General features: G+C 36.4%; 1 protein-coding gene across 2 annotated transcripts in view; it reads left to right on the forward strand.

Annotated features, from left to right (window-relative positions):
- tkta (transketolase a) overlaps positions 1–22345 on the forward strand; it is a 43477-nt gene that overhangs the window by 6648 nt on the left and 14484 nt on the right. For both annotated transcript variants that reach the window (XR_012387295.1, XM_680598.8), the window contains exons 4-11: positions 160–257; positions 5144–5335; positions 6038–6156; positions 7423–7619; positions 9624–9788; positions 14929–15085; positions 19698–19828; positions 20191–20274. Coding sequence is in view for 1 of the 2 variants with exons in the window: in XM_680598.8 (XP_685690.2) it covers positions 160–257; positions 5144–5335; positions 6038–6156; positions 7423–7619; positions 9624–9788; positions 14929–15085; positions 19698–19828; positions 20191–20274 (1143 nt within the window). In the remaining variant the exon portion in view is untranslated. The remainder of the gene's footprint in view (positions 1–159; positions 258–5143; positions 5336–6037; positions 6157–7422; positions 7620–9623; positions 9789–14928; positions 15086–19697; positions 19829–20190; positions 20275–22345) is intronic.

Genomic DNA, 22345 nt, shown 5'->3' on the forward strand with positions numbered 1-22345 from the left:
GAAACAGTGATCACTAAGAAACACTGCAGTTCATTGGGACAGAAATGAATGTTCAGGTTAAACTGGCTGCAGCCAATGAGCCGTTCACTAATGGCAGCAGTTATTTTATGTAACAGGCACGTGTGTGTGTGTGTGTGTGTGTGTGTGTGTGTTTGACAGAAGCAGCAGTTTGTGGATGTGGCCACAGGCTCTCTGGGACAGGGGCTGGGCGTAGCCTGTGGAATGGCATATACGGCCAAATACTTTGACAAATCTAGGTAAGAATAAAGACATACATTCATGAGAACAGAATATACATCGTTTACTGGAATATTTGCCAGAATTTGATACACTTGTCTACAAAGAAGGTTTTGTTATATTCAGTGTTATATAAGTATTTAGATACTATTGTAATTTAGTATTATTTGTTTTAAACCAATTGGAAATTGATCTTTTTCTCGATTTATTATTTTTAATTAATTAATTGCTTAATATTATTTGTAACTCCTTAAGTTGATCAAGCTGATAATTTTTTTTCCAAATTTAAAATACAATTTGGTCATTTTATTTTGACATTTTCTTTAATTTTTGCATATTTATTTTGGTTTTATGCATGATTATAGGCCTGCTCAATACTGGAAAAATTACACATTGCGATATTTTTTTATTCCTCCATTCCTCCATCCTGCAATGGGAATACAATTTCACTAGAAGAATTGAATAAATGTTTTTGTTTTTTATTTAAAAGTAATTTATTAAACATTAGATATGAAACATACAGTACAAATAGCAACAAACAACAAACAAACAAACAAAACCCATCGCACACATATACATTTAGGTTCTATAAAAATAAATATATAATATTAAGATAAAATACAAAAACAATTATAATAATATTAAGTAAAACATATTTTACTCTCATATGAGTTGAATAAATGTTTGTAAAAAATCATTATAAATTGATTGGGAAGATTCAGTAGGGGTGTGCATGAAATATAATAATATTTGTATAGCACTTAAGCGCAATCTGTTTTGTATAATAAGCATAATATTTATATTATTAAGCACAATATTTGTATAAAAAACTCTACAAGCATAGATAAATTCAATAAAGAAAAATATGCTGATTAAATATACAATATTTTATTGTTTTCCGAAGAGTCAAAATGTATTTAGTTAATTGAATAATCAAATACTGCATAGTCTTCGTTTCATGAACAATATCATAAAATTAATGATAACAGCACATTTTCTTTAATACCTAAATGATTTTAAAACCCTCACACAGTCACCGGCTTAAAAAAAAACACTTGCAAAATTATAAATTACAATCCAAACTCAACATTGCATATACAGTACTTACGATGTGACTATTGCGAATGATCACATTGCAATATCGATGCTGAAACAATATATTGTGCAGGCCTAGATGATTATGTAAATTTTAAGGCAAAAAAGTATCATTGTTTCAACTTCAGAAGAGGTAAAGGGCACCTATGGTGAAAAATCCACTTTTCAAGCTGTTTGGACATACATGCGTGTAAGTATAGTGTATGTACTGTCATATTGGGGTGATATAAACACACCCAGTCCTTTTTTTTTAAATGTAACAACATATAAACGGTGGACCAATTAGAGTGGTTTTCAGATCGACTGCAACTTTACGTAGGAGTGCGGTCCCCCGCCCACCAATATTGATTGACAGCTGCGCGCATTAACATGTCTCCATAGTAATGCATATACTCCTATCGACAAGACAGGACTGCACTGTGTGTGCGGGAACTCACTCATCAAAACTGCATCAAATGCTGATGGTAAAGTTCGTACTGTAGTATTTCTCACTAACGTTACGTGAGATCTGCTTCGTGAGGCAGCCGAGGGTGTGTTGAGGCATGCTGCTGACAAGCACGTGGGATCGGTGGGCGGGGATGACTCGCCTTAAAGGCCCAGTGCAAAAAAACAGCAACAACCTTTTCCCAGCTGTAATACAGACATTTCAGACGCTATAATAAATAGTCTGATGGGTGTTTTGAGCTGAAACTTTACAGACACATTCTGGGGTCACAAAAGACTTATATTAAATATGAAAAAGGGGTAACCTATGTGCCCTTTAAATATTCATAAAATCAATATATGGTAGAATAACCCAGATTTTTAATTACTGCAAATGCAAACTATTTAAACTCTTAGCAAGTGTAATTTTCTTAAATAAATAAGTTAGAAAAAATATATATTTTAATTCATATCATTCAATGCCAACCTTAAATATAATATTTAAATGTGAAAAGCATCAGTAAAAGATATGAATGAAAAAATGCATTGCAAGTATTTGTAATCAGTTTGATCAGTGTGTCTTTGAGTGCTCTCTGTGATCTGTATATCCACGTGAGATCGTGCTGCGGATTTTAAGGGTGTGGATTTTTTGCGATTCTTCTGCTCTAATAATCAAAGCCCCAGCGGCCATCCCTCGGTTATTTTTATATCTTGGATAGAATTCAGTTTTGGGGATAGCTGCACAAATGTATTCTCAAATTTAAGCCTATTTTTTATGTATATTCTTTAAAATGTGGTTAATTCTCTATCATGCATTGCTAAAGCCCTTAAATGCAGCATCCATGTGAGTGTTGTTGGATAGAACGAGGAAGCACGACTGCTGTTGTGTAAGAGCGATTTGACTCAAATCCTAGCTGATTTCTAATCAATTGAATTCATCTCCTCTCATTCGTGAAGACAGTAAAACTTGTGTGACAGGGGTGTTAAAGTGTCAGGTGGTGTTAAAGAGGGCGGTGGTGATGTGGTTTAACACATCAGCTCACAAGCCAAAACAAAATACCCTTTTGAATCATTTTGGATTGTGAAATGTTGGGTTTAGGGTCAGTATGATCTTTAAATGTTGTTGTATTATTCTCAAAGTATGTTAAACATTTTTTAAGTTAGTAATTTTTGCATAATTGAATAACTTTGGTTTTGTGGTGTATATATATATATATATATATATATATATATATATATATATATATATATATACAGTGCCCAGCATATATTAGTACACCCATCACAAATCTTTTAAATTAATATTTGGTACAAGATGCTACAGAGCACAGGTGTCAAATCCAATTTCTGGACGGCTGCAGTTCTGCACAGTTTAGTTCCAGCCCTGCTTCAACACACTTATCTGTAGGTTTCAAACAAGCCTGAAGGAGCTGTGGCCCTCCAGGAACTGGATTTGACATCTGTGCTATAAGGTATTATATTTGTTCATATACAGTATATTAGATCAATCAGTCATGAAGCCAAATCTGGAGCTAATCTAACAAAATAACTCACCCTAAAAACTATTAGTCCTACTTTTATATGTCAGATAAAAGAATATTAAATAAAATTTGACAAAAGAAGAAACATCAAGAGAAACAAAAATACATGAGTAATTCTAGTGACATTTGCAGTATAATCTCAAAACATAAATTAACATAGAAAGTATATGTTAACATTATAGTAAAACATCTGTTTAATAAAATTTTCTTTACTTTATTTGACATTTTTTGCATTCATGAGGAAAAGGCTGTGTTATGGATGAGACAGATGTGTAATTACCGCTAATGTAATTTTGGTAAATCAAATATAATAGTTTGAAAACATTAACAGATATTTTGAGCATTTTTAGTGCACTTTAAAATACTTGCTCACACAAAAAACTCAGAAACGGTTTCGATATTTTGACGAATTTTTTTTTGTGGCAAGGTTGACATTTGCATGGAATTGCTCGTATGTGTAAACTTTTGTTGAAATGTTGTAGTTTGTAATTGTTTTTGGCAATATTTTGTTTGCATCTAAATGTATTGTTCTTCTATTTCTAAAAATGTTTGGTCATTTAAACTATTATTTTAATGAATTTAACTTTTTTAATACAACTGTATTACTTATATTAATAATAAATGTATAAAATAATAATTTTCAAAATTGGGTATACTCATTTATGCGGAGTACTGAATATACTTTATATTTACTGCTATTAAAAAAGATGAAAATTCCTCCTAAATGTTTTTCAGGTGGATTTACTGGACTTATTAGAAATGGGTTTAAATAAATATTTATGTTCGGATAGCTCTTCTTCCAAGCTTTATTTTTCAAGTGTTATTTTTCAAGTAATAATATTGTTATATAGAGCATTTTTTAAAAAGCTATTAATCAGTGTAAACTGTGTTTTCAATTGTTTGAATTGAAAATCAGTATTATTCCACAATACACCTGAAAGTACTTTTTTTGTGCCAAAAAGAAATTAAGATGTTGAATTTTTATTAGTTTACAGAGTAAAACCAATATATTTAATCATTCAATAAATAATCATAAATCCAAGGAAACTGAAAATTTTCAGTTGGTCTCTTAAAAAATTATAAAAACAATGTATCAACACAATCAATATAAATATATAACAGCAACATTGAATTATTATCAAATCTCTCCACACCACCACCAGTGTGCAGCATCCACTTGCATAATTCGACGGCAGCCACAGGACAACAATGCCAATGCGCTCGCCACACACCAGCTATTGGGGGAGTGGAGAAACAGTTATAGAGCCAATTCGGTGGATGGAAATGATTGGGAGGCCATGATCAGTTTGGGCCATGTTCAGTCGAGGGAATTTGGCCTGGGACCACAGAGAGTCAGGACCTTGGTTTAACGTCTCATCTGAAAGATTGCGCTCACTGACAGTATGGTGTCCCCTTCACTATACTGGGGCATTAGGACTCACACAGACGTAAGTTTAGCAACCCCTGCTGGCCTCACTAATACCACTTCCAACCTATGTGGTCTCCCATCCACTGATTAGGCTCAGCCCTGCTTAGCTTTAGTGAGTAAACTGTCTTGGCCTAAAAATTGAACAAAACAAGCACACACACATTTAAAATATAAGTCTTAGCTTCAAAATGTTTAGAAAGAGTTTAGGGACTATAAATCAGGCAGACTGAGAAGTAAAAGAAAGAAACAGCAATAAACAATACCCCAGAACACCTCACAAATTGACCTGGTAACCGCATAGCAATGTGTTAAATTACACTCCGCACAGCTTAACTACACAGCAACACCCACTTCCATGGCAGCATATTTGCACATGAAGCAGCATTGTTGTCAGAAGATGCATTGCCTTTGATTGCAGTTACCGTGTGTACTGTCTGCTGGGCGATGGAGAGATGTCTGAGGGCGCCGTATGGGAGGCCATGGCCTTCGCCTCCTACTACCAACTGGATAATCTGATGGCCATACTGGACATCAACCGGCTGGGCCAGAGTGACCCAGCACCACTGCAGCACCATGTGGAGAAGTACCAGAGACGCTGTGAGGCCTTCGGGTAGGTTTGGAGATGAGGTTTAGACTGTAATTTAAAGCACTGCTGTGGTTTCAGAGCCTCGAGCTTCATTACTGAACTCGGAAACAAGTTAAGTCAAAATTTGTGCTGTTTACAAACCATTAACTAGGAATTTTAGCGCAATAAATTGCTAATTAGCTGCTCATTAACAGTTAGTAAGATAGTAGTTGGGTTTAGGTATTGGTTCGGATTAGGGATGTAAAATAAGATCATACTCTATAGCAGGGGTCACCAAACTTGTTCCTGGAGGGCCGGTGTCTTGCAGATTTTAGCTCCAACACTAATCAAACACACCTGATCAAGCTAATCAAGCTATACTTGAAACACCCAGGCAGGTGTGTTGAGGCAAGTTGGAGCTAAACTCTTCAGGGACACCGGCTTTCCAGGACCGAGATTGGTGATCCCCAGCTTTATAGCTAATAATATAGATGTAATTAAATTATATCTATACTATATTTACTATATTTAATTAAAGTGTTACCCTGAGCTCTTGAGAAAGACACTTGACTTCATTTGGAAAATAAAATAAAAATGTGTGAGGATTAGGTTTAGGGGTGGAGCAGAAAATACTATTGGGTCCATATATAAATAATGAAATTCTCTGGCAGGTCTCACAAAGATAGTTATACAAATGTGTTTGCAGTGTAAAGCCATCAATCAATCCATTGTTTGTTGTGTAATCAGGTGGCATGCCATCATTGTGGACGGCCACAGTGTGGAGGAGCTGTGTAAAGCCATGAGCCAACCTCGCCACCAGCCCACCGCTATCATCGCCAAGACCATCAAGGGCAAAGGCATTCCTGGTACATTTCTTCCCATTACTTCCTATAAGTACTTCAACCTTTTATTTTACAGGCCATAATCTAAGTTCTACCAACCAGGTAACAGACAGACACACTCTCTAATTACAATTCTTTGTTTTAAGTTCTGCCCATTTCCAAACACCTTGCACAAAGTCAATTAATGTCTGCACACTTTTTTTTGTATCTTTAAAAAAACTAGAAAAGTAATCTTTGATCCAAACCCATTCAAAACCACCTATAGGAAATGCTTCATTTTGAAATAGAAATCACAATTTAACTTCAATCCACCATGTTAACAGTCAGACACTCTCAAATTACAATTCTTTATTTTAAGCCCCGCCCATTTTTCAACATTTCTCTTAAAGTCAACCACATCAATGCTCCCCAACTTCCGATTGTTATAGAGACCCCAATTTAACTTCTATCCTTGTTAACAGACGCTCTCTATTTAGAATTCTTTATTTTAAGCCCCTTCCATTTTACAACACCTCCTACTTTTTTTGCTTTGTGGTTTTCAAAGGTGTTTATTATAAAAAAAAAAAACATATTGTTATATGTGAAAATATATTGTCATAGAGACCACAATTTAGCTTCTATTCTACATGCAACAGAAAGACAATTACAATTCTTCCTTTTAAAGGATTTTTAGATTTTAGTATCAGTATTTTAAATTTTTAGGATATCTATAAGCTAGTGTGCACCAAAACAGTGACAAAACTAGCATTTAGAAGATATAAAATGTATATAAACATGTAAAACTTGTAGTTTGTCACTTCCATTTAAATAGATGAATGGTTTTATTCACATCGTCTTCAAGCGTTTTTAAAGGGGGGCGGGGCATATCAGTTTCTGGAGAGTATTTGATTGGCCAAGATTTGGCCAAACTGAAGTATACAGTTTCTCATCAAATCTCTTCCAATCAAATGCTCCTTAGAATCTAACATACCCCGCCTTTTCAATTTGCTTTACACTTGATGTACTTGAGCTCAACAGTTCTTACTTATAGAGCGATGATAAAGCAAAATCCTATTGGCTGTTTTTTAAAAGGGGAGGAGCTACATGATGTCCCACCCTCTCTTTATGTTTTGGTTGAGATTACGTCAAACATTGAATAAAACATTGCACATTTCAAAGCACTTCACAGGACCTTTAAGCCCCACCCATTTTCCAACAACTTCCACAGTCAATCAATGCACATCCAATTTTTTAAGCTGTGTTAGTTTCAAGTAATATTTAATCAAAAACTCATTCAATCTTTGTCCACAGTGGCAGAAGATAAGATGGGATGGCATGGCAAGGTGCTGTCAAAGGACATGGCGGAGAACGTGATGAGAGACATTCAGAGCCGCATAATGAACAGTAACAAGCGCATGTACCCGGCTTCACCCGTCGAGGACGCTCCACCCGTGAGTCTGCGCAACATCCGCATGCCCAGCGCCCCCAGCTACAAACCTGGAGAGAAGGTGAGACGGCTTGACGGATGGTAGATTGGTTTAATATCTTTGTCTAACTCTTTGTCAAACCGCTGCTGGAATCAGCCTCCAGAGATGATTTAAATGTGCCTAATGTTGGAGCACATCTGATCAAGAGTTAAAACACACCTGTTTAGCTGTGCCTTTACCGAATCTGCACTGTGCTGCTGTATGTTCAACAGATGCTGTATGTTCAACGCGTTATTATGTCTTTCTTTTGTTTTCCAATCCTTTAAAACCTGTTTTAGCACATTTTAATCTGTTTTTAATCATTTTTATTAGGGATGTAACGGTATTGTAAATACCGTCATACCGCAATATTAATTTTTTTCGATATTACCGAAGTCGCATGACTCGGTAAAACTATAGGTCTTCTGAGAAATTTTGCTCAGGCGAATAAAGCGAACGGAAGGTAACGAAAACTACAATTGCCATCAGCCCATGCTTGACCATCATCCCTTGCGGTCTGTTGTTGCTACAGATCCAGTAATGCGGAAATGGAGTGTGCTGCTAGAAGCGGGGATGAAAAGAGCTGAAAAACTCTAAAGCAGGTCGCACACCAGAAGCGCCGCTCGGCGCCGCGACACGGCGCGTACATGACAGATTAAAGTATCGCACACCAGACGCGCACATTCGAATGATATTTAACATGAAACTAATCAGATGGCGCTCTGTGGCACGGCTGAAAAATGAACTGCGTCCTGAGCCGTCGCCGGGCGCCGCCGACAGCCGCCGACTTGCGGCGCCGGTGTGTGTATCCTGATAGAAACCTATGATTAGAATTCTAAAATACGTGGCGCTGCGCGGCGCGCCGCCGAGCGTCGCTTCTGGTGTGCGACCTGCTTTACACGCACAGTTCAGTCCTGCATTATCTCCGTGTAAGTTCAGACTTCGCAAGTTTGATCAAGGCTGCATTCTCTTCTTCTCAGTTTGATATGGAAAAGCAGATTATACTGAGGACACGGGTAAATCTTCAAAGGGAACAGTGTACTTTATAACTTCATTCACATCACCCTGGCTTCGTTGTTTCACTTTCTCAACAATAAAATGTAAACATGATTTAAGGAACTGCCTATTTTCATTTTAATATTAGCAACTTAGACAGCAGAAATGTTGAGGCGCCGTGCTGCATGAGCGTCATCTTCACTGTGTGGATATTTATAACAAAACGGAGCCGATAACAACTGCCTCCTTTCAATTTCAGTGAAAATACGAAACACAGCCTCTCTTTTGCTGAGTATCAGTTTTAAGAATCGATAATGGCCATTTTAAAAGTATAACATACAATAAGTTTTTACATTATAGGAAATAAAGGCAAGCGATCAGTCAATATACAGAATGTACGTGGTTACATTAATCATTAACTTATCTTTGCGCTCAGCCAAAACACGTTACCTGAGAACAAGTAATAGATTCCAATGCCCAAAGTCAGGGAATATGTCGTTAGATAAAGACAACAAGATAAATGAAATATCCCGTTTAATAAATATAGTGAGATTAGATCCAGCGGGAGATGCTTGATGAGAAGTCCGACTAGCAGAGCTCTCATCTGGGTAGATGGGCTGAGTGTGATTAAATGTTGAATGTGATGAGTTTTCAACAATACTAAATTGAAACTTTATTGTTTTTACATGGTTTAATATTTTTTTGTTATTAAAATTGAAGTTCCTGTTTCAAAGCTTACAGATAGATGGCTAATTTGTATGTCATTGACACTTTTGGCACTTTTTTGGAGTATTTTCATAAGTTTTGTTTTTTCCTGTAAATGATTCAATAAATACCGTACCGTGACATTCATACCGAGGTATTACCGTACCGTGAAATTCTGATACCGTTACATCCCTAATTTTTATTCTTTGTTGTTTTAATTGTTTTATATTTGTTTCTTTCATTCTTGTTTATGTAAAGCACTTTGAATTACCATTGTGCATGAAATATGCTATATAAACAAACTTGCCTTGCCTTAACTCTATCCACCAATCTTCTTTCCATCAGGTCGCCACATGTAAGGGGTATGGGATGGCTGTGGCCAAACTGGGGCGTTACAACGAACGAGTTGTGGCGATGGATGTCGACACCAAAAACTTCACCTTCTCTGAAATCTTTAAAAATGAGCATCCCAACCGCTTTATTGAGTGCTACAGCGCAGAGCAGAACATGGTAGGAAACTATGAAGTAGCATGTAGATATTAGAAATACTTATGTTTTGGGTTTGAAAATCCGACATAGACATAGATACAATATTGTGTACTTAACAGCTTTAATCAGGGTAAGAACTAAGATCCAAGCACAGGTGTCAAACTCAATTCCTGGAGGGCCACAGCTCTGCACAGTTTTGCTTTAAGCTTAATTAAACACCCCTGATCACTAATTGAGTCCTTCAGGGTTGTTTTAAACCTCCAGGTAAATGTATTGAAGCAGGGTTGGAACTAAACTGTGCATGGCTGTGCAAGAGTTGAGTTTGACACCCCTGCCATAAAGCATTGAGAATCAAAGTATAAATTCAAATTTATAAATTATAATAATTATTTAGAAATTAAAGTATAAGTTAAAATTCAATGTTGTTGGTTGTATCTTGAGAAATCGTATATTTCAAGTTTATTACAAATCATTTTGTAGCGTGTTTATTGAAGTATGCTTCAAGGGAGTGGGTGGAGTTAGAAAGCTATTTTGACAAGTTTTGCTTTGTGAGTTTCTCTGATTGGTGATTTTTTTTGTACAGCATCATAAATGATAAAGTTCATTGCAAAAAAATTATAAATAAATCCGTAACAACTTTCAAGTTTTTAAAAGTCATGTCAATAAAAAGAAACATTTTTATTTATTAGTCACTATAAATGATTGAGCAGTAAATCATGATGTAATGGACCTCAGTTGCGGAAGTCGTCATAGTTGGGTAAACATAAAGTGCAGTGAATGGGAGAGTACAGCAAAAAAATTTTGCCATTTGATTTGCTGAAATAATAAAAGAAAAACTTCACGATGATGCTATCGAGACTTTCAGAAAAAAAAAATAGCGTGAGACTAATAACGGCAGCCAGAAGAGAGAACAACATCAAATTTACTGTCCCGCCCCTATACACACTGCGTTGCAATCGCCTTGCACACACTGTAATTTTTTTTTTTGTAATTTGATGCAAAGATGATATAAAATATACATGAATAAATATAAATGTTCATACTTTTTAATAATCAAAATATTTAAAACTTGCAAGGATTTAAGATGCTGATAACTATAACTGTAAACGAAAGATTATTTCTGAAGGATGATATGACAATGCATACTTGAGTAATTTTTCTGAAAATTCAGCTTTGCATCAAACAAATAGATTGCAAATTTAATTTAACATATATTTATAGGAGTTTAGATACAAAAACTCACAAAATTAAATGCTGTCTGAAATGTATTCTTAAATGAGCATTTTATGCCATTGGATGTAGGTTCAGTAATTTAACCTTTATGGCAAAGAATAGGTTACTTTCATGTTTAATGTGAAATAACCAGATTGATCCTCACAAGGAAACATAACTATTTTACGTTTTGTCAGTTTAGTGGCTAATTAATATTAGTTTTGTCTTACAAAAATGTACAAATTTAAGTAGGCGTAGCATAAAATCCCACCCCTAAACCCAATCATCATTGGGGATGATCAAATCATACTAAATTGTATGAATGAGATTATATTAATTCGCACAAACTAGCCACTAAATCAAAAAGTTACAAATTGTCATAATATAGCATTGGAAATAGCATAAACATGGTGTGGATCCAAATGCAGGTTTTAATAGCAGGATGGTCAGGCAAGCAAAAATAAACACAGAAACAAACAGATGTATATTGGAAATCCAGATATGTAGCCAAAATAACAGGCAAGAGGTCAGAAGGCAGGCAGCGCACAGGGATAAACAAAAAACAAACAAAGCAAAGTGAGGGTCAAAACTGGAAAAACAAGGCAAGGAAAACGCATCGTAATGTTCACAGGTACAGATAAACAAGACTCAGCTATAATTTGTGCGTGTTTGCTGTCTATATAGTCATTGTAATTGGTCTATGAGGATCCTCTGGCTGTGAGTGTGCGCAATCAGTGGAATCTGGAACATGTGCGTGTGAGCGGTGCATGACTGGGATTTGTAGTCCATGTAATGGCAGATCTGTGTGTTTACCAGCGATATGCAGCCGCTCAATAGCTGGGGATCGTGTAAACAATTGTTTTAAATTCTAATTCAAAACTCAACCTCACTATAGTTTTTTCCAAAAACAGAAAAAAAAAGTACATTTTTGACCAGTAGGGTATTCATTTATTCATTCGTTTATTTTCTTTTCGGATTAGTCTCTTTATTAATCTGGGGTCACCACAGCGCAATGAACCACCAACTTATCCAGCATATGTATTATGCAGTGGATAGCCTCCCAGCTGCAACCTATCATTGGGAAACACCCATATGCTCTCATACACATAACACTACGGACAATTTTAGCTTACCTAATTCTCCTGTACCGCATGTCTTTGGACTTGTGGGAGAAACCAAAACACCTGGGGGAAACCCACGCAAACGCAGGGAGAACATGCAAACTCCACACAGAAACGCCAACTGACCCAGCCGAGGGTCGAACCAGTGACCTTCTTGCTGTGAGGCGACAGCACTACCTACTGCGCCACCAAGTCACCCCAGAAGGTTATATCTTTCCATATTATTAGTGCTTCACTCACTTTAGCAATTTTGATATTTTAAAAATCCAAATCAAAGATCTTTTTTTGGCTTTAGCTTAGTGAGTGTACCATCTCTAAACGCTCCCTTGATTGTTCTGCTAAATTACAGTTTTGGGATTGGCCACTTAAAACGCTCCTCACAGCACCGAAGTCACTGGTTTGCTGAATTATACATGGGGCTCCATCTATAATGCAGCCGTGAAGATGTGACCCACTTACGCTCCATTTTGCACCACGCCCTGCTGCAGTGCCATTCCCCGAGAAGCCATGCAGAAAACCCGCACCGCCTCTTTTCAGCTCACAAGTACATTCTTTATGATCAGTGAGCTTCGCCAAAATATTCCACTCATTGTTCGTTTGCTAGGTAAAATGTAGGTCACTCATTTGTCGTGTTGTGTTTTGGAAAGCGGCCTTGATGGACAGGATGAAAATCTGAATACTAATTAATTGGTCAGAGTTCATATCAGTTACGCACAGTTAAGCAATCAGAAGAAATAGTAATGCTAATTAAAGCATATATAATAATAGATCCGAGCATGCATACTAATGAGGGAGTAATTTGTAATGTTGTCAGTCAAAAAAGAAATATTAATTGATTTTGATTGCTTAACGATGTGATTCAGGGGCTTCAAGAAGTGTTTTGATACTTAACTCTTAATAAATGTGTATATGGTAACGCATTAGGTGAAATATTTGTTTTATTTGATAAAAGACCAAGCAAATGTACAGTGCACCCGGAAAGATTTTAAAAGCTTCACTTTTTCAACGTTCATTTATGTTACAGCTTCCAAAATGGATAAAATTCAAATAATTCCTCACAATTCTACACACAATACCCCATAATGACAATGTGAAAAAGATTTTTTTTTTGATTGTTGCAAATTTATTAAAAATAAAAAACCTGAAAGATCAAATGTACATCAGTATTCGTAGCCTTTGCCGTGAAGCTCTAAATTGAGCTCAAGTACATTCTGTTTCCGCTGATCATTCTTGAGATGTTTCAGCAGATTAACTGGAGTTCGCCTGTGGTAAATTCAGTTGATTGGACATGATTTAAAAAGGCATACACCTGTCTATGTAAGGTCCCAGGGTTGACAGTGCATGTTAAAGCACAAACCAAGCATGAAGACAAAGGAATTGTCTGTAGACCTCTAAGACAGGATTGTCTTGAAGCACAAGGCTGGGGAAGGCTACAACAACATTTCTGCTGCTCTGAAAGTTCCAATGAGCACAGTGGCCTCTATCTTCCGTAAGTATGTTTGGAACCACAAGGACTCTTCCTAGAGCTGGCCGGCCATTCAAGCTGAGTGATCGGGGGAGAAGGGCCTTAGTCAGGGAGGTGATCAATAAACTGATGGTCACTATGTCTGAGCTCCAGCGTTTTTCTGTGGAGAGAGGATAACCTTATAGAAGGATAACCATCTATGCAGCAATCCACCAATCAGGCCTGTATGGTACAGGACTCTCTTACAGAGACATCCTGAATGAAAACCTGCTTCAGAGTGCTCTTGACCTCAGATTGGGGCCACGGTTCATCTTCCAGCAGGACAATGACCCAAAGCACAGCACCAATATATGAGTGGCTTCACAACAACTCGCTGAATGTCCTTAAGTGGCCCAGCCAGAGCCCAGACCTAAATCCTACTGAAAATCTCTGTAGAGATCTGAAAATGGCTGTACATCGTCGCCTCCCATCCAACCTGATAGAGATTGAGAGGTACTGCAAAGAGGAATGGGCAAAAATGCCAAGCTTGTGGCATCATATTCAAATAGACGTAGGGCTTTAATTGCCACTAAAGGTGCATCAACAAAGTATTGAGCAAAGACTGTGAATGAATACTGATGTACATGTGAGTTTTCAGGTTTTTTTATTTTTGATAAGTTTGCAACAATTCCAAAAACTCTTTTTTCACATTGTCATTATGGAGTGTTGTGTGTAGATGTTTGAGGAAATAAATACATTTAATCCATTTTGGAATAAGGCTGTAACATAAAAAAATGAGGAAAAGTGAAGAGGTATAAATACTTTCTGGATGCACTGTAACTTGTTACTAATTACTATTAAACTGTAGTGTATTATCAAACTTTTGTGGTAATAAAATGTCAAAATATGCCTAAAAAATTTTTGTACATATTTATTCTGACCCCATATTTATTGAAATATATTGAGTAAAAGAAAGTTGGGAAAAAGGAATATGTTTTATTATAGGTGAAAACTTGATAAATGCGTAAAGTATATTGTGGCTGAGGCTCCATCATATTCTAGATTATGAGTCGCATGGAGAGGATTTGCGACAGGAAACAGGAAATGACAGCGAGCTGCATGTTGGTAATTCCTATCATATGAAGGATAAAATGGAGTTCCTGTTTAGTGGATTCCATGTGACTCCCCTGTTATATTAAAACCTACTAAAGACTGAGCGACTATATAGTTGCTATGCAGTTACTTAGGTTGCTAGGGCGGTTACTCTTGTTCTGCCTCATGTTCACGAAGCCCAGATCCAGTAATCCACCATATAAAAAGCATTGGTTTTATTAGTAGGAAAAGGAATGTTGCCGGTTTTCATGCTAATATCAATCTCTTATAGGTTAGTGTTGCCACAGGCTGTGCTGCACGTGAGCGAAACATTGTGTTCGCCAGTGGCCTCGCCACCTTTTTCACCCGCGCCTATGACCAGGTCCGCATGGCTGCCATCTCAGACAGCAACATTAACCTCTGCGGCTCCCACTGTGGCCTGTCTGTCGGTAAGAAATGAAGAGTTTTAAATACTCCACATCCTCACCCAACTTCTAATAGTCAAGTGCACTGTCTAATCAAAAAGATTACTTTTAAGCCCCACCTATTTTTCCAGCACCTCCCACAGATTCCAGTAGTACCTGCTCACTTTTTCAGCAGAATGGTATCCGGAAGTATTTTTTCCATTCATTTGTTTACACAGAGATGTTGAAAAAGGCTTTAATAATTTTTAAAGTGTTATTATTTTAAACATTTTAAAAATAGTTTAACCCCAAACAGAGAGTCCCAGTGAGACAGTACACACACAAAAAAAAAGGATTTACTAAAATTTTTACATTAAGTGGTTGTAAACTGTTTTTTTTTTTTTTGGCCTGAATTTAAACAAAGTTGAACATTACTAAATTTAATTTGTGTGTTTAAATTCAACACAAATACATAGTTCGCAACAGTTTTGCAGACATCAATTTTTTCAGTGTACTTTGTACATAATGGCTTTTGTGATCAGGAAAAAGAAGAATGCTTTTGCATAGCATTGCGACTGACACAATTAAAAATAATACAAAAATACCAAAAAGGTGTACTTTAAATATCTGGTAATATACTTTAACCAAATTAAATAAAGCATGAAATGTTATTTCATAATAAAGTTTTATGTACTAAACAGTCGAGCATACAGTGCTTAACTACATAGTGCATCATTTGGGACACAACTACATTAATATACAGATGAAGTCAGATTTATTAGCCCTCTTGAATTATTAGCCCCCCTGTATATTTTCCCCAATTTATTTTTAACGAAAAGTAATAACTAGAAATAACTTATTTCTAATAACTGTTTTCTTTTATCTTTGCCATTTTGACAGTACATTTTATTTGATAGAATTTTGTAAGATACTAGTATTCAGCTTAATGCAATTTTAAGGCTTAACTAGGTTAATCAGGCAAGTTAGGGTAATTAGGCGAGTCATTTTATAATGATGGTTTGTTTTGTAAAACAGTGGTCCTTAACCACCGGGCCGCGGATTGGTACTGGTCTGTGGATCATTTGGTACCGGGCCGCACAAGAAACCGTTAATTATTTCCGTTTTATTTACTATCTGAGTCTGAATGATATTTTATTTTTGTATAAAATATATTTATATTTGTATATTTTTATATTTATATTTTTTTTATAAATATATATTTATTATATTCACCCCCACCCCCAGGCTTCGTAAATTAGTAAAATTGTTAAGCGTTGACCGGTCCACAGGGACAAAAATGTTGAAGACTACTGCTATAGACAATCGAAAAATATATTGCTTAAGGGGGCTAATAATATTGAGCTTTAAATTATGTTTTTTTTTTTTTCAATTTAAATTGCTTTTATTCTAGTTGAAATAAAACAAATAATAGTTTAACAAGAAGAAAAAATATCATAAGAAATACTGTGAAAAATTCCTTGCTCTGTTTAACATAATTTGGGAAATATTTGAAAAAATTAATTCATAGGAGTCTTGATTTTGACTTCACCTGTGTATGTTTTTTAATAAGTTGAAAAGCGAATAGATATTCAACAGAAGCACGTCATCCATTAACCACTTTGGAGCTCACAGTAGGTTGGTCTTTAAAGATTTATAGGTTATCATTAAAATTAATTTCCTTATGAAGAACACGAATGGAGATTTTGCTTCCAGAACTCGACTGCTGCACTCTCTTCTCCTCTCACTCTGCAGCTGTGACTCTTAACAGTGATGTCTTTGCATTGGTTTGTGAGCAGCTCACCCCTCTTTTTCCTGAAGCTGTCTTTCTGATGTGTGTTTTGTTCTCCTTGTCGTCTGGAGGTGGGGCTACTCTTAGCACAACCCTTTCTCCCTCTCTCCCTCCCCCTGTTTCTGGGTGACCTGGCATCCCCTCCATTAGCACAGGTACACTGCATGCCGCTTCGTCTGTCTCTGCACCTGCCTGCATGTCTGTCTATCTGTCGCATGCATATGCAGCTGTTTTACACTAATGTTGGCACCCTTGATAAATATGCAACATAGGCTCATTATGAAAATGTAGCCCTATATACATTTCTGGAGATCGCAAATTATGTAGCCAGATGTACGTATAGTTGCATTTCGTCTTTAAAACAAATGCTACGAGGCAGTATAATGACATTCCTTTTCATGCTTACCAGTTGATCGCTTACCTCCATATGGACGGCTTTTCAGCTGTTACCAGTTTGTCCAGTAGCTTGCCATGTACATTGGCGGACTTTAGATGCAAAGAGGAGTTAACATGATGCTGGGGTTCGAGCTTGGCAAAGAACAGTTCCAGAAAGCGGGTTAGACAAAAACAGAAGCCAAAAAATAAAATAAAATAAAATAGTAAATAACAGGGTGAGAATGTGGTAAAATCTGAAAACGTGGTAAAATTCAGGCAAGGGCTTTTCTTTTTCTGGATTGCTTTTAAAAACATTGTCGGTTGGGTTTAGGGAAGTAGGTGGGTGGGTCAGTCGATGCTTTTGAAAACACTATTGGTTAGGTTTAGGGAAGAAGGAGGGTGGGGGGGATCGGTTGGTCAGTCAGTTGGTCAACAGCGGCCTCTGGTGAATTTACAAAAGAAGAGCAGGCACGAATGGCACTCGCAACAGAAATTTGAGATCACAGTGGCGTCTGGTGGATTTGTTCAAGCAAAAACTTACCTCAACAAGAATCAGTCCAAGGCACTCGAATAAAGTGAAAAATTTAAAAAGCCTTTATTCACATGGCTAAATCTCTAAAAACCTACACGTTTCGGCAGAAGCGCGTAGGTTTTTAGAGATTTAGCCATGTGAATAAAGGCTTTTTAAATTTTTCACTTTATTTGAGTGCCTTGGACTGATTCTTGTTGCTATTTTAATGAATCCCTTACCCAAAGAGCACCGACCATACATTTGAGCTTACCCCAGAGCACTTTTTGTTTGTTTTTTCTGGACAAAAACTTACCTCCTTGGACGTACTGTATTGGCGCTCTCCAGAAATGTCTATAGCAGTACATTCTCAGAATGAGCCTTGGTTGTAAATTTGAGCAAAGAAGACTGTAAAAAATGTCTTTATTGTTTAACATTTTGATGCTTGAGTCTTATTTTACTTTTTTATGAGAATAGAGGCTTTAAAAAAACTTTTAAATCATTATAGTGAAATACTGGGTTTCCATGGGAATTTTACAAAGTCTATTACAGACATAAATTTTTTTTTTGTCCAAATTATTGAATATTCATCTTTAATTCATCTTTATTTATATAGTGTTTTTACAAAGAAGATGGTGTCAAAGCTGCTTAACATACACTCAAAAAAAATTTCTTGTTCAGATTACTTGAGATTTCATTGGGATAACTTAATTTTTTATGTTCAATCCACATAAATTTGTCAAAAGTGTTAAGTTAACTTAATCAATTTGTGTTGGGACAACATGAATTAATTGTGTGGAACCCTGCATTTTTTGCAATATAGAAGTTCTAGTGAATTGAAACTGTGTCAGTCCAGTTTTCAGAATTGAAGTTTAGTTTAGTTCAGTTCAGTGTGGTTTCATTTTCACTGCTGAAAGCCCGAACACCGAAGAGCAAATCCAAAACTGCGCAGCTTCACAAGCTCCAATCCAAGCAAGCCAGTGGCGAGAAACAAATTTCACCAATTAAGGAAAGTGAAGGAAAAAAAAGATTTATAAAAAACCAGGCTCAGTTGGGCACGACCAACTATATCAGGGATTTTTGTTTGTTCCTTTAAATTTTAGTTTCCATTTATCAAATTTTAACATTCATATTTTTATCACAATATCTTACAACTAGGCTACCTTTCATCTCAGTTTGATTACAATCACGCTCATCTACTGTACTGGCAGTCACTTCAGTCTGATGCAGTCACTTAAATAGTGGCTTAAATAGTGTGTGTTAATCAGTCTCTGACAATCCTCAGGTGGTGTGAATGTAATCAGTGTAGATGAGGAAGCATGTGTGAGTGTGACCGGAGTGCATGTATGAATATGTAGTCCAGGAATGGCAGATTTGTAGTCCATGGTATTTGTAGGTGCAAACCAGCGATCTTATGGGAAATGATCGCTGGTAATCGTGACAAATATATTTGAACATATATTGTATGTACTGTACATATTGTATCTCCAATATTTGAATAAATATATACATAGAGCCTTTTTTGCAACATTTTGAAATGTGTTGCATCTATGAAATATATTTTATATATGTGAAATCTAAACATGAATTTGTATGTCATATATTGCATATATTTCCATTAATATGATCTCTATGTGGAGTATATTCACAAAGTTAATTGTTTTTTTAAATAAAAAAAATACTATGATTTTTCAATTGTTCATTCTCAGTGAGAATTGTATGTTAATATTTTGAGCAAAAAAAACCCAAAAGGTTAAATAATATATATATATATATATATATATATATATATATATATATATATATATATATATATATATATATATATATATATATATATTTTTTTTTTTTTTTTCACAGCCTTCTTTGCTCATATTAAACACAGGTGCCAGTATTAGTGGAGGGCACTGTATCTGAAAGACAAATGCAGTTCAGCTGGAATTAATAGTGCCAGTTTATGCCTGGTGTGTGTTTTTGTGTTTTAGGAGAGGACGGACCGGCTCACATGGGGCTGGAGGACATGGCTATTTTTAGAGCCATCCCCACTGCCACCATTTTCTACCCGAGTGATGCCGTGTCTGCTGAAAAGGCTGTGGAGCTCGCAGCCAACACAAAGGTTGGCATGTTCTGTCTGCAATTATGAGCGGTTGAACAATTTGTTTTTTTGTCTGATGCCCTTACAGTACATAAAATTAATACAGCATACAGTGTTTGAGCACAACAAATGTTCAATAGAACTAGAGTATAATAGAATTAGTGTTCAAATTCAGTTTGGCAATTAATCAAGGTGACTGATAAGATGCAGAATTGCAGTTGAAGGAAACAGAATTATAAGGAATTTAGAAACAAAGAAAAAGCTAATAGATATGTATTTTTTAAATCTGTATATCACACTGTATATTTTTTAAAACAAAAATTCATATAAATATAGATTTTTTGTGAGCTTTCTGGGTCTGTAAAGTGTGTTTTTCACTGTAGGGTGTTTGCTACATCCGCACCACTCGTCCAGAGACTGCAATCATTTACAACAGCAATGAGGACTTCCATGTTGGCCAAGCCAAGGTAATCATTCATCATTTAAATCGACTGCTTCTGCAGATTTATATACTAAATAAATGTATATCGTAATTTATAAAATTGGTCCCACTTTATATTAAGTGTCCCTAACTATGTACTTACATCAAAAAAATAAATACAATGTACTTACTGTGTTTATAATGGATTTGAGAATACTTGTGGTGCTTTTGAGTTGGGATAGAGGTTGGGTTATGGACAGGTTTGGTGGTATGGGTAGGTTTAATGGTGGGTTAAGGTGTAAGGGATGGTCAACAGTGTATTTACAAATGTAATTACAAAAGTTAATTACAGATGTAATTACATACATGTATTTAATCAAGCATAAGTACACAGTAAATACAAGTATTCACACAATAAGCACATTGTAACAAACTATTAATTCCTATATAAGTACATATTAGCTAAGGCCACTTAATATAAAGTGGGACCATAAACTTGATTAACTTTGAAGCATACATTCATACACAGTCACAGCTTCATTATTTATTTAAAATAAGTATATATGGCTGCATCCGAAACCAATAAGGATATATGGCTGTATCCGAAACCATAGTGAGGCTTTCCAGCTCAAATGTTTATGCCCACTGTCTCGTTCCCTCGTATGTAAGTCATTGATTACGTTAGCACAAGTGTCCACTACTGGTGATGCTTGGGATAGCCACTGTCATGTCACCCTGCAGCCCAAGACTGGTTACTCACTGAAGCTAAGCAGGGCTGAGCCTGGTCAGTACCTGGATGCGAGACCACATGGGAACACTAGGTTGCTGTTGGAAGTGGTGTTAGAGATGCCAGCGGGGGGCGCTCAACCTGCGGTCTGTGTGAGTCCTAATGCCCCAGTAAAGTGAAGGGGACACTACACTGTCATTGGGCGCCGTCTTTCGGATGAGACGTTAAACCGAGGTCCTGACTCTCTGTGGTCATTAAAAATCCCATGGCACTTCTCGTAAAGAGCAGGGGTGTAACCCCGGTGTCCTGGCCAAAGTGCCTCTATCGGCCCTTACAATCATGGCCTCCCAATCATCCCTATCCACTGTCTCTCAACTCCAATACGTAGCTGGTGTTTGGTGAGCGCACTGGCGCCGTTGTACTGTGACAGCCGTCGCATCATCCAAGTGGATGCTGCACACTGGTGGTGGTGTGGAGAGACCCCCCCTCATGATTGTAAAGCGCTTTGGGTGTATGGCCATACATGATAAATGCTCTATAAATACACATTACATTACATTACATTACACTACTGGTGATGCTTCTGAATGGGTTTAAATGGAAACCAGAGATGCCCAAAATAGTTGGCCCATGGTAACCTTTGATTTGGCCAGCCATGAGAAATTATTTAGAATAATGGTGAAAGCCTTCTACAGGAATTGCCATTTTTAATTTAACATAACCTTTTGTTAGTTAGTTAGTTTGTTTTGGGGCTATATGCACAGCCAGTGTTTTCAGCCAGCGATAATCTTCTGGTGAAAGATTTATGTGACTATTTTTAATTTCATACAGTTCCTTTTACAGCATTGATTGTATACTGTATAAGTAAAATACAATCAGTTAAACAGACTTAAGCATTCATTTAATTGTTCAAGTGTAAAACAGGTTGAAAGACTGTAAATGCAAGTGCCCTCAGTAGCAGCAGGCGAGCGCAAAAACTTCATTGAAAATACTGGGGTAAATTTTAAGGACATGGTGTGGAAAATTTTAACATAATTTTATATAATATAATTTTATTTAGTGCTGCTTTTCCGGTCTGAGACCCACTTTATTTTGTATATGAACCAGGCAGTGAAGATCACTGATTTTTAATAAAAACAGACCTTAAACGTGCAATTTTGCAAGGGCACGACAGTTCCCCGGAAGCGCTTGGGCTGGCGTAATGAAAATTAAAAGTCTGTGTTCATATTGTTAAGTTACAAAAAGCCACCTGAAATTAAATGTTTCAATTAAATGTTGTGCATGAATCAGATTTTTAAAAATGTAAATAGTGTCACACTATCAATTTAAAGGACAATACACAAGACATCGGCAAGCAAATCAAGGCAAAGGCAGATGCAGCTTGAGTTGT

Source organism: Danio rerio, chromosome 11 (genome assembly GCF_049306965.1).
Source record: "Danio rerio strain Tuebingen ecotype United States chromosome 11, GRCz12tu, whole genome shotgun sequence".
Classification (NCBI taxonomy): Eukaryota; Metazoa; Chordata; class Actinopteri; order Cypriniformes; family Danionidae; genus Danio; species Danio rerio.